At 48.7% G+C, this 12613-nt stretch overlaps 1 protein-coding gene across 1 annotated transcript; it reads left to right on the plus strand.

Moving 5' to 3' along the window:
* Positions 1 to 7431: 7431 nt before the first annotated feature.
* On the plus strand, positions 7432 to 11983 carry LOC119279910 (putative F-box protein At3g16210). Its single transcript, XM_037560973.1, has 3 exons — positions 7432 to 8551; positions 10954 to 11053; positions 11825 to 11983. The coding sequence occupies exons 1-2, from the start codon at positions 7432 to 7434 to the stop codon at positions 11040 to 11042; spliced, it is 1209 nt and encodes a 402-aa protein (XP_037416870.1). The 3' UTR covers positions 11043 to 11053; positions 11825 to 11983.
* Positions 11984 to 12613: the final 630 nt, after the last annotated feature.

Genomic DNA, 12613 nt, shown 5'->3' on the forward strand with positions numbered 1-12613 from the left:
ATGGCAAAGGTTGGACTTGGCGGTGATGCTCCTTCCGGTAAGGTCCGGCACGAAACGGCGTGGACGGGAGACTGGCCGACCAGGCACGGCCGGGGAAGGAAGCGCGACGCGATGGCGAGCACAGGAGGTGCAGAAGCTTGCACCGGCGGCGATGGCAGCAAGGGCGAGCCCCGATCGTTTCCTGGCAGAAAGAAAACAAACGAGGAAGGGAGAGAGATTAGAGGAGGAGGGAGAAAGGCAGGCAGCGAAAGGGTCTCCCGGGGACTCATCTCCAGCGAGGCGACGAGGAGGAGGCACGGCTGCGGTCCGGTTGCCTGCTCCAGCGAGGAGCTGCAGGCGCGGGCGACGAGGTGGCGGCTCGGGGCTCCGGTGGCGCGGTGAGGATCTCGGGCAGGGGGGATCGGGTGCTGGTTGGTTTGGACGCGGGTGGGCTCGGTGGATTTGGATCGAGGAAGGAGGAGGCTGCGGCTGGTTGGGTGGATCGGGCAGGGGAGATCCCGAAGAGGATTTGGTGGAGTGGCGGCGCTGCGATGGGACGGATAGCTCCCCTAGGTTTTAGGGTTGGTCTTTATATAGCAAGTGGATTTTTTTGGTAGGGGTATTTGGTCCCTCCGATTTTAATCGGACGATCCAGAAATAAATAGATAGGGAGTCTAAATAAGAAAACGGAGATGTTTTATAGATGTTTGGGGATGATCCTAATCCAACGGTGACGACTAAGCGGTTCGGGTTCAGAGCAGTCTTCAGACGCGCGCAAGAGGGGGTCGGTGGCATGCAGAGAGGTTAGGTGGTTTGACAAGAGCGAAATGCAAACACGGTTGGTCTCGAAACGGTCAACGAAAGCAAGGGGTGACGCGGCAACTACGAGCGGATACGGGTTTTATGAAAACATATGGATGCGATGCACATGGTGCTATGATATGAGATGCATGCCATGAACAAAATGCAAAACAAAAGACAAAAACCCAACCACGAAGGAAATATCATATCGCATCTCCGAAAAAGGCAAGAGTTGGAGTTACGAATATGGAAAGTTGTATCCGGGGCATTACAAAGCACTCTCCCATGGCAAGAAAGATCAATCTAGTAGGCCAAACCAAACCGATAGTTCGAAGAGACTTGCAAAGATAACTCAATCATATAAAAGAATTCAGAGAAGATTCAATTATTATCCATAGATACATCTGATCATAAATCCACAATTCATCGGATCTTGACAAACACACCGCAAAAAGAGATTACATTGAATAGTTCTCCACAAGAGAGGGGAAGAACATTGTATTGAGATCCAAAAAGAGAGAAGAAGCCATCTAGCTAATAACTATGGACCCGAAGGTCTGTGGTAAACTACTCACAACTCATCGGAAGGGCTATGGTGTTGATGTAGAAGCCCTCCGTGGTGGATTCCCCCTCTGGCAGAACGCCGACGACGGCTCCAAGATGGGATCTCGCGGATACAGAAGGTTACGGCAGTGGAAATTGTATTATGGTTGCTCCCTGGATGTTTTCGGGGTACGTAGGCTTATATGGGAGAAAGAAGTATGTCGGTCGACGCCCGAGGGGCCCACGAGACAGGGGGCGCGCCCTATAGGGGGGGCGCCCTCCTATCTCGTGGAGGCTCCGGCTGTTTCTTGACTTGCACTCCAAGTCTTGTGGATCACGTTCGTTCTAAAAATCACGCTCCCAAAGGTTTCATTTCGTTTGGACTCCGTTTGATATTCCTTTTCTTTGAAATACTGAAATAGGCAAAAAAAACAGCAATACGGGCTCGGCCTCCGGTTAGTAGGTTAGTCCCAAAAATGATAATAATGTATAAAATAAAGCCCATAAACATCCAAAACAGGTAATATAATAGCATAGAACAATCAAAAACTATAGATACGTTGGAGACGTATCAGCGCCCAGCCCTCCAAGGGCTGGTTCCCTTCCCTCTACAGCCCATGAAGCCCTCTAGGAGAGGTGGCCCCTCCCGGTGGACCCCCGGAACGCCTCCGGTGGCCCCGGTACAATACCGGTATGCCCCCGAACATTTCCGGTGATCGTATGACAACTTCCCATATATAAATCTTCACCTCCGGACCATTCCGGAACTCCTCGTGACATCTGGGATCTCATCCGGGACTCCGAACAACATTCGGTAATCACATACAAATCTTCCTAATAACCCTAGCGTCATCGAACCTTAAGTGTGTAGACCCTACGGGTTCGGGAATCACGCAGACATGACCGAGACAGCTATCCGGCCAATAACCAACAGCTGGATCTGGATACCCATGTTGGCTCCCACATGTTCCACGATGATCTCATCGGATGAACCACGATGTCGAGGATTCAAGTAATCCCTTTGTCAATCGGTACGTTACTTGCCCGAGATTCGATCGTCGGTATCCCAATACCTCGTTCAATCTCGTTACCGGCAAGTCACTTTACTTGTTCCATAATGCATGATCCCGTGACTGACCACTTAGTCACATTGAGCTCATTATGATGATGCATTACCGAGTGGGCCCAGAGATACCTCTCCGTCATACGGAGTGACAAATTCCAGTCTCGGTTCGTGCCAACCCAACAGACACTTACGGAGATACCTGTAGTGCACCTTTATAGTCACCCAGTTACGTTGTGACGTTCGGCCACACCCAAAGCACTCCTACGGTATCCGGGAGTTACACAATCTCATGGTCTAAGGAAATGATACTTGACATTAGAAAAGTTTTAGCAAACGAACTACACGATCTTGTGCTATGCTTAGGATTGGGTCTTGTCCATCACATCATTCTCCCAATGTTGTGATCCCGTTATCAATGACATCCAATGTCCATAGTCAGGAAACCACGACCATCTGTTAATCAACGGGCTAGTCAACTAGAGGCTCACTAGGGACATGTTGTGGTCTATGTATTCACACATGTATCACGGTTTTCGTTTAATACAATTATAGCATGAACAATAGACAATTATCATGAATAAGGAAATATAATAATAATCATTTTATTATTTCCTCTAGGGCATATTTCCAACAGAGCGGGCTAACGAAATGCGACTGGATGAGGGAATGGAACAATTCTTGAACGATACACGCAGTTAGTTGTTTTATAAACATAAACTCACTTAGCTGAGCGGTGAAAACGCTCACTGTGGACAAAAAACGACCCGCCAGCCCAATAATGTGAAAAATAAAGAAGATAACGGCCCGCCCTAAGTCGTAAGGAGTTGTACACGGAGCGCCACAGAGTGCTCCTCGCCAGCGCCTTATGCGCCACAAGAGGAAACCAGCGCCCACGCGCCTGGCTTAGTGGGCCGGCCCATTAACGAGCCGACGAGCTCGCGCGACGGCTGCTTCCCCAGCTATCCCGCTCGATCGTTTCGTTTACTCGAAAGAAAAGGACGCTTGATCGTTTCATGGTAGACTGGTGAACCATTGACCATTGACTTTTGAGATTGTTTTTTCAAATTTCAAAAAAAAGTTCATCAAACTTTTAAAAAGTTCATGAATTACAAAAACGTTCACCTATTTTGAAAAAAAGTTCATGAATTTAGAACAAAAATTCAACAAAATTTGGAAAAAGTTCACGAAATTTAGAAAAAGTTCATCGATTTTAAAAAAATTCATTGATTTTGAAAAAGTTCATTTAATTTGAAAAATAGTTCATCAAATTTGAAAAAGGTTCATCAAATTTGAAAAAAGTTCAACGCATTTGATAAAAGTTCATCGATGTTAAGAAAAATTTCATGAATTTCAAAAAAAGTTCATCAAACCTTGAAAGAAGAAAAAGAAAAACAGAAAAACAGAAAAAGAAAACAAAAAAAGAAAAAGAAAAAAGAACGAAGTAAAAGGCCTAGAAAGATGAAAGTAGCATGTCCAGTTTGGGGGTGGCGTGGTGGCTATGCAGAATACGTTAAGCATGAGGTCCCGGCTCCGAATCAAAGCATGAGCTCATTTTTTTCGCGTTTTGGAAAACAGAGGAAAAAAGCTAGATGGCCGGCCCAGCGGAGAGATGGGATATGCGCCCGATTGCGAGTATACTGTAGCGGGCGCATAAGGCGCCAAATAGGATTTAGCGCCGCCACACATGACAACGAGGCATGAGCCAGCGCGAGCGAACAAAACAATTGCGCGAATCTTGAATTCAGGGGTTTATTGGTTCCTTACCAGGAAATAATGCCTGAGAAATTTCAGTGCCTGGCTTGGGCCTGGGATGGTGCTGCTTTTGTGCCTGGCCAGGCAGGTTTTTGCCCGTGTCGTTTGGTTTGTGACCACCTCTACTAGCTGCTTAGGTACGTCCCATCAAGAAAAAAGCTGTCTTAGATATGGCGCATCAGTTTGTTGCTTGCTTTTTTATTCTCCCAGGCGTGATTAACAGCCCCAGGCTAGTTCCAGGCGTCCTATTCCGGTTCCCTGGACCACGCTAATGATAGTCTCTCGTTTCCAGCCCAGGCTAATAATGCATTCAGCTTTCCAGGCCAGGCTAGTGCCAGATTTTTCAGGGCACCAACCAACACATGGTCCAGGCAAATCTAGACGCCAGGCCTGGAACATTTTCTCGAGGACAGTGTTGACATCAGATTTTGACACGGTCAAGAACTTATTTAAAATGGTTTCAAATGGAGAAATGATCTACATGAAAGAGTTCCGTATTGTTGATATAAACATCTTTGAAGTTTGGGTCATCACCGTCTGATTTCATCTCAAAGGCCGAAACTATACTCAAAGTACTAAGATATTATACAGTTTGGTCGATTAAGCCCTCAAGACGACCACGAATGAAAAAAATGATCTACACAGATTGTCTTCGTCTCGTCGAAACGATCGATTTTGATATAAATATCGTCCAAATCCGAGTTCGTATGCCAAAGTTAGAGCAATTGGAGTGCAGCCCTGTCACAAGGCGAGATGTGGCGCGCCCCACCAGACACATGTCTGATGGGTAGCACGAGGAAATAGTCTATTTTGCGCGACCGATTTGACTCTCAAGATGAACTCTGATCAAAAAACGTTCAACATGAGAGTTGTTCGTCTCATCGAAAAGGTCAAGATTTCTTTTGGCCTCGTTTCCATCCGAGATCGTTTACCACCACAAAAAAGACCCTCAAGGTGCAGCCAGTTTAAACGAAACAGTTTTGAAAAGTTCGGACAAAATCAATCCGAATTTGACTAGGGTTTTGGACGTGAATCCAAGCTTTTTCCTTGCACGGGAAGTCCAGCCGCCTGTTATATATCTAAGTGGTGACGGCCGATTAAACAACACACAATCGATCAATTCATCTACCACTTTTATCTTTTATCTTTTCCCCTTAACTCTAGTTCTTCTTCTTCCTCGTTTTTCGTCTGTTCTTCTTGTTGCAGGGCGGTGAACCTCGAGGCTCTAGGGACGGTCAGGTCGACCTAGGGCAGCCCATAGCCGCCGCGCGCCCAGACGGCGTCCCTCCCGGACGTGTGGGGTTTCGGGTCCTCAAAAGCACCCGCCGGATTTCCTGTGTACCGCGCTTTCGGCGGGGTCTCGTTCAACGTGAGTTGCGGTGCATCACCCTCGGCGTTGGAGGTACACGGTGACATGTTCGTGTGCGAACAGACAGGAACTAAACAAGCTCTCAATAAGGATCCAATAGTCCAGAACTTAGAGCATCTACAACTGGACTTTGCAAATCCGGCACCTCAAACGCCCACGAACGCGCGTTCGCGGACACTGAGCAGTCAAACCTTAAATTTGTGTTCTCACAATCAGACATCTTAATTATCATAACTCAAATTCATATAAATTCATGCAACTATGTCGATGCACTACACACATCGTCCGGCTACACCAACACTACTAACTGCCATCGGGCTACCAAAATTTGGCATGTTTGGCTACGGTGGAGATCATCTACGGCTGCCTTTGCCCTTCCTGGCACCCTTGTTGTCCTTCTCGCGGAAGTATCAGTCGAAGACGTAGTAGGGATCGAGCCGGATCTGCTCCTCACCATTGATGTCCTCCTTCTCCCCCTTCAGTGGCAGTTCGGCCATGGCACGAATCGTCCAATTCAACTCTCGGGCGAGGGCACGCTTGTTCCTCCGTTCTCGTTTCTTCACAATGCGGGCGCAGATGGCTTCCTCCTCTGCGGCCGCCTGCGCCGCCGCATCCACCCTGTCATTTCCGCCATGATACATGCCTTGGCCGCCCTTATACTCTCCTTCCCACGGCGGGCACACCGGTCTCGGTGAGACTCATAGTCCGCCCTACTGGTGATGGGAAGGAGAGATTTTCTGGCTACTGGGACCGCAGTGATCCAGCCCTAGAAGACCCGAGTGTCCGTTGAGACAACACTATGGAGTCACGCCGGGCAGATCATGCCGTCGGCCGGGTGCTGTCCTCCCGGGAGCGGCGAGTGCAATGCGGACCACCTTTGCCTCCTTCAATCCGCACGAGATGACACCACAGTCGACGGATCTAGACTGGTCGGAGTCAGATCCGCTGCCCGCCATGCCATAAATCGCCGGAGGTGAGTTTGGGTGGTGGAGGGAGTGGAGGGGAGTGAAGTGTGAAGTGGCTAAGGTTTGGTCCGACAGCGGATGGGGAGGAATATATGTGGCATCGGGTAGGCCGGCCTGGGCCGGGTCCGAAGTGGCGAACACGCCCGGGCGCCTCATATTTGGGTTGAATATGAGGGGTGCCGGTCTGCCCGGGCGTTTGAGGCCCATTTGAGATGTTCGTCTTGGTTGAAATTTCGTTACCGGTGAGTGACCGGGTGCACCGTCCGGGTGTATGAGGTGGGTTCAGGGCGCTCAGGTGTAGATCATAGCTGGCCAAACGGGCCGACCAGCTGAGGCACGATTATTATACGGGCCATGCTGTGTCGGCCCTCCGGGTGTATGAGGCGGGTTCAGGGCGCTCAGGGTGTAGATCATAGCTGGCAAAAGGGGCGACCCGGCCCGGTACGGCCCGACACGCCGAGGCACGATTATTATACGGGCCATGCCGTGTCGGCCCGCGCGCTGCAACCTGCAACCCAGGTAGGGCCCAGCTGCTAATCGGGCCGGCCCACTGGCATGCCAGGCTCACTAGTCTGCCTGTCATTTTGGCGCAACGGCTGTTTTTAGCCTATTTTTACCTGTTGGGCCATATATAAAAAAATAAAAAAAGATAATCAGGCCGTGCCGTGCCGGCCCGCGTGCTCAGCCTAGTAGCCCAAGCACAGCCCAAGGCGTGCCACATAACGGGCCCAGCCCGTTTAGCCCGTGCCGTGCCTGGCCCATGGCGTGCTCGCGGGCCGGCCTGGTTGGCCCGGCCCATTTGGCTAGCTTCAGCGTAGATGCTACAAAAACGTTCCCAAAATCAATCCCCTCGCTTCGCTAGTACTACTACTCTCCGGCGGCGTGGACAACGCCATCCTCCCCAGCCGACCAAATCACCCACCGAGAGGAGCCCTAGCATGAGCACGAGAGGGGAGATGGCCCCCCGCCGCCGCAGCACCTCTCCGCCGCCTGCCTCTCTGCCCGACGACGACGACATGCTTCAGGAGATTCTCCTCCGCCTCCCGCCGCGGCCTTCCTCCCTCCCCCGGGCCTCCCGCGTCTGCAAGCGTTGGCGCCGCCTCGTCACCGATCCCCGATTCCAACGCCGCTTCCGCGACCACCACGGCAAGCATCCTCTCCTCGGCTTCTTCTTCGAAGACTATTGCTCCTGTCCGTTTGTTCCGATGCTGGATCGACCAGATCGCATCCCCCGGTATCGCTTCTCGATGTCTCGCCGCGAGGACAACCGCATCATCGACTGCCGGCACGGGCTTGTCCTTTTCCTCAGCGGAAGGCCGCCGCGCAGCCCAAGTGTGTGGGACCCCGTCGCCCGCAAGCAGCGCTGCCTGACCCTCCCACCAGAGCTGGACAACGACCGGATGTACTTTTTCAACCGGGCGGTGCTTCGCCCTGCCCGCGGCCAAGGCCGCCGTTCAAGCCAATTCCAGGTGGCCCTGGTAGCCTATGACGACAGAGGAGAAACAAGAGCTTCGGCATGGGTTTACTCGTCGGAGACTGGCATATGGAGCAAGAGCAAATCACTGCAGCTGCAATCTTCTATACCTATGGATCAATCCAGTACTTTGATTGGGAATTCTCTTTACTGGTTACATACCTATGCGGCGAATGTGCTTCATGACCATGGTGAGTATTTCGTACTTGAGTTTGATCTGAATAGTCAGAGCCTAGCCGTGACCGAGCTGCCGGCACACATAGAACCCGGGTATCACACATTGAGGATTATGCCTGCCGAAGATGGTGGGCTTGGCTTCATCCATCTCTCACGATTCAATGCCCAATTATGGAAGAGAAAGCCTGATTATGATGGTTCAGCTGCATGGGTGCTCGACAGAGCTATTGATTTCGGGGAACTTAGATCAACTTGGAAGGGTGACTCCCTCACTTTAGTTGGGTTTGCCGAGGAGAGTAATGCAATCCTTGTATCGACAGCTTCTGGTGTCTTCGTGGTCTATCTCCAGTCAATGGAGTTTAAGAAAGTTTCTAATACGGTGTTCTTCTTTTCCCATTATCCATATGAATGTTGCTATGCTGCAGGTAAAAATATCAATCACTTATATTTTTTACTTTGTAGTATTATAAGATCAATTTATTTTTTGTAATTAGTTGCTGAAATGCGTATCATATACTTAGAGCATCTCCAATATATAGTCCAAATGTAAAAATACCTAATTTTTTGGACCGTCTGGACCAAAAAACGCTGCTCCAACAGATGGTCCATATGTAAAAAAAATTGAACCGCGGCCTCCCGATGATGTAAAATTGAAAACTTTGTGATGCAAATTTACATCATGAGATGCAAGTGATGTAAAAAAAACGCGGCTGCACACCAACGCCCAACCGCCAGTTCATTCCGCCTAGCGACCGCCCGTCCGCCGCCCCGCCACAGCTGTCCGACGCCGCCCCGCCGTAGATCCAGACCCCCGTCGCTGATTCCACCCTGGGCCGCCGCCTGCCGCCGCACCGCCCCATAGCGCCCGCCTCCGCTCCGGCCGCCTCCGCCCCGCCCCGACCCCATCCGCCTCCTCTTCGGCCGCCTCCGCCTCCGGTCCGTCCTCCGCCCGGCCCCGCTCCATCCACCTCCTCTTCGGCCGCCCCGCTCCGTCCGCCTCCGCCCCCCGCCGTGCACGCCGCCGCCTCCGCCACCGGTCCGTCCGCCACCCAGCTCCGTCCGCCTCCGCCTCGCGCCGTCCACCACCGCCCCGCTCCCTACTCCCCGATGACGCCGAAGGGCAAGTCGGATTTCTTCGGCGTGAGGGCGAAGCCCTCCGGGAAATTCGGAGTGGAGTTCTCTGACGCCGGGCGGCTTTGGTGGCTCGGCACGTATCCCACCGCCGATGAGGCCGCACGTGCCTACGCCGTGGCGGTGTGGCGTGCCGGGCGGCCGAATACGTACCTCAACTTCCCTGAAATCGAGACCCGGGCGGATGTGGAGTGGCTCGTGCCACAGGGCATCCGGATGGAGGAGATGCCGGCGAAGAAGAAGCAGAAGAGACCGGCGGTTGTCGTCACTCTCGGTGAGAGCGACGAGGCGGTGATGGCTCGGTTTGCGCGGGAGCATCCTGAGTACGTCCAGGTCGAGCAGGAGTTCTATTGGAAGCGTGATGCCGAGGAGAAGAAGAAGAGGGAGGAGGTGAAGAAGGAGGACGAGGCCGGCCCCTCGACGGTGATCCCCATCGAGTCATCGTCGGAGGAGGACGAGGAGTTCTGGGGGCTCTCGGATGACTCCGAAGAGTCGTACTGGATGCCCTCGGACGACGAGTAGTTCTGCTAGTTTAAATTTATGTCATCTATGTTCAAACTATGTTGAATTTCATGTTTGAACTATGTTGAGATGAAGTAGTAGTTGGTCGTTTTCAAAATACATCTTTGTTTTGAACCATCTGTTGGAGTTGCTCTTTTTTTTACATCTCTGATTTGGACCATATGTTGGAGTTGAGCATGTTTCGGAGCTTCAAAAACGCACCATTTGGCGGTCCATATTTTACATCTTCGGTTTTGGACTACCAAAATTTGGACCATTTATTGGAGATGCTCTTAGAGTGTTATGTTAATGATTGAAGTTCTATTCAAATCACGTCAATTTTTCTTTTGCTGCTTGATGAATTCTTTAAAAGAAAATATCTAAATCTAAGACAAGTAATTTGGGACAGAGAGAGTAGTACTTAAGGTTGCTGTTCTTTTCTGTTGGTCATATGCATAAGTTGTGTTTTGAATGTAGTCTTATGTGCCTATCTGAAATATATATCTTTTCAGCACCGATAACAGTTGGAAATCAATGATATGGTTTTTGTCACCTGTGGAAGGGCCATACTGCGATTAGCTAGTTCAGATGTACAACTGGAGAAAAAATTGGCCGTACCTATTATATGTTTCTTGTCGGGCTTTTAGTTCCGCCATGTCTTAATTTGCTCCGCTTGGTCTGACAAGGAATCGAGTTTACTAAAGATGATTTCTAGAAAGTATCTTCTCGTGCGTGAAATTGTCTTATGATAATATTCAGTGCTGGTCTGCAGTTCTCTTGATAATGTGACACATAAAGGGGCAGCCCCAGTGCATGTAGCTTCCGCTTGCGCAGGGTCTGGGGAAGGTTCCGACCACTTTGGGTCTATTGTACGCAGCCTTTCCCTACATTTCTGTAAGAGGCTGTTTTCAGGACTTGAACCCGTGACCTCATGATCACAAGGCAGCAGCTTTACCACTGCGCTAAGGCTCCCCTTCATAATGTGACACATAACAGTTAAAAATGAATATATTCCTGAAGCGAGGTGTCCATTTGCACTAGAGAATAAATAATTTTATGTATGTCTCATGTAATTTTTCTCTGATTACATAACTAGACAACTCTCACTTCACCTAGATATTCCATTATATTGCTCTGTTCTATCGATGGTTTTCCATCCGAATTATCATTCGTTCCTGACTTATTATGCTCGTAGGTACTGGCATTGTTGATGTACATGGCAAAGATGAAGTGTTGAAATATATGGGAGATTCTCGTCTGTTAGCACATGTTAGTACTTTGTGATGACTGAAAAGGTGACATAACTTTATCTCCTGGACGTGTTCATCAGGGATATATGTGTCATTTTACAACATATTGCTGCATGGACTTTGACTGATGATTTTTTTTATGAAAATATTAAATCCCTTTGTAATTGTAAGACATCCACTACATTGCCTAAGTAACTGAGAACAATATATACCGGAACATAAGAATCCTAATCAGTACAGTTTCCGTTATCACACTAGAAAGTTGTAACTTATAAGTACCTCTAGTCAAGTCATATGTTGCTTTTTTTTAAATGCTGTCAATTTATCAACTTTATCACTAGTGTATATATTGTCGACTAGGTTCATAAATTTAAATATTTCTAGGTTACATAAATTTGTGAATTTATATGGAGGTATTATATCGTTTTGGTAACTCTCGACGGTAATAGAAATAGTGGTCAAATGCTCAAAGCTCTGCTCTTCTAGTGCATGCAAAGATTAAAATGACATCCAGTTTGGGCTGAAACAAATGTTATTTATGAGTTAATAAAGTACTCCCTCAGTCCCAAAATGTAAGACCATTTTTGACACTATGATAGTGTAAGAAATGATCTTATATTTTGGGACGGAGGGAATACCTGCCAATACTATACTTGTTCTTATGTGAGTAGTTCTACTTCACTTTATAAGAAGTACACTATGCTTATAATTAAGCTGAATGTTTTTATTTTCAATTGTTTTGCCGTTTTTTCCCAGTGATATTTCACTATGTAAACTATTCTTTGTGAGCTAACTCATTGGATTGCTATTATGCAGGTATGTCCAGGTTGCAGGAATGGGTTATCGGTGTAGGTTCTTCCATTTTCTGTTTTCTGGTGTTGCGGTCAGGGCCAGTGATGGTCCACTCCATCTGAAGATTAATCCAGTGTAGTAGTACTCATCAAGTGTGAAGGACACTTGGAGGAATGAACTGTTTAACTTGTTAGCTCCCACTCTTATTTCAGTGACCTCTGTAGAGACAGCAAGAAAATTGTCTGTCTCTTACTCCCTTTTACAACTTGATTAAGACTCTCAGTGGTTCATTTGCTTATTTTTTTACTCCCTCCGTCCCAAAATTCTTGTCTTAGATTTGTCTGGATACGGATGTATCTAATACTAAAACGTGACTTGATACATCTGTATTTAGACAAATGTAAGACAAAATTTTTGGGACGGAGGGAGTATTTGATGAAGTGCATTCGCCAAGCGAGCTCACCTTTCATTGTATGAACCCATCTGGCCTTTATGCTGATTTGGTCAGGGACGTGCAACAACAACATGATGATAGATTGCTGCTACCGCTCGTGTTCGGATTGTAGAATAGAAGGCAAAATGAAACCACAGTTTCACCTTGTACCTTCCGCGTGTGAATCATGTTGAATTTCTTTGGTTGGCGAGTTCGTGGTTCGTGAACAACTGATCGAACTCGAGATGTGGTTATAGTGCAAGTCCAGTAATAGAAGGTCAAATATCTGGTTGGCAAGTGCACCCGGCTGGTGCCTCTCCTCTGGTCTGGTCCCCAGTCACCACGCCGCATTTGGCCTTCCAGTATTGCATATAGATTTT

The sequence above is a fragment of the Triticum dicoccoides genome, chromosome 3B (genome assembly GCF_002162155.2).
Source record: "Triticum dicoccoides isolate Atlit2015 ecotype Zavitan chromosome 3B, WEW_v2.0, whole genome shotgun sequence".
NCBI classification, from domain to species: Eukaryota; Viridiplantae; Streptophyta; class Magnoliopsida; order Poales; family Poaceae; genus Triticum; species Triticum dicoccoides.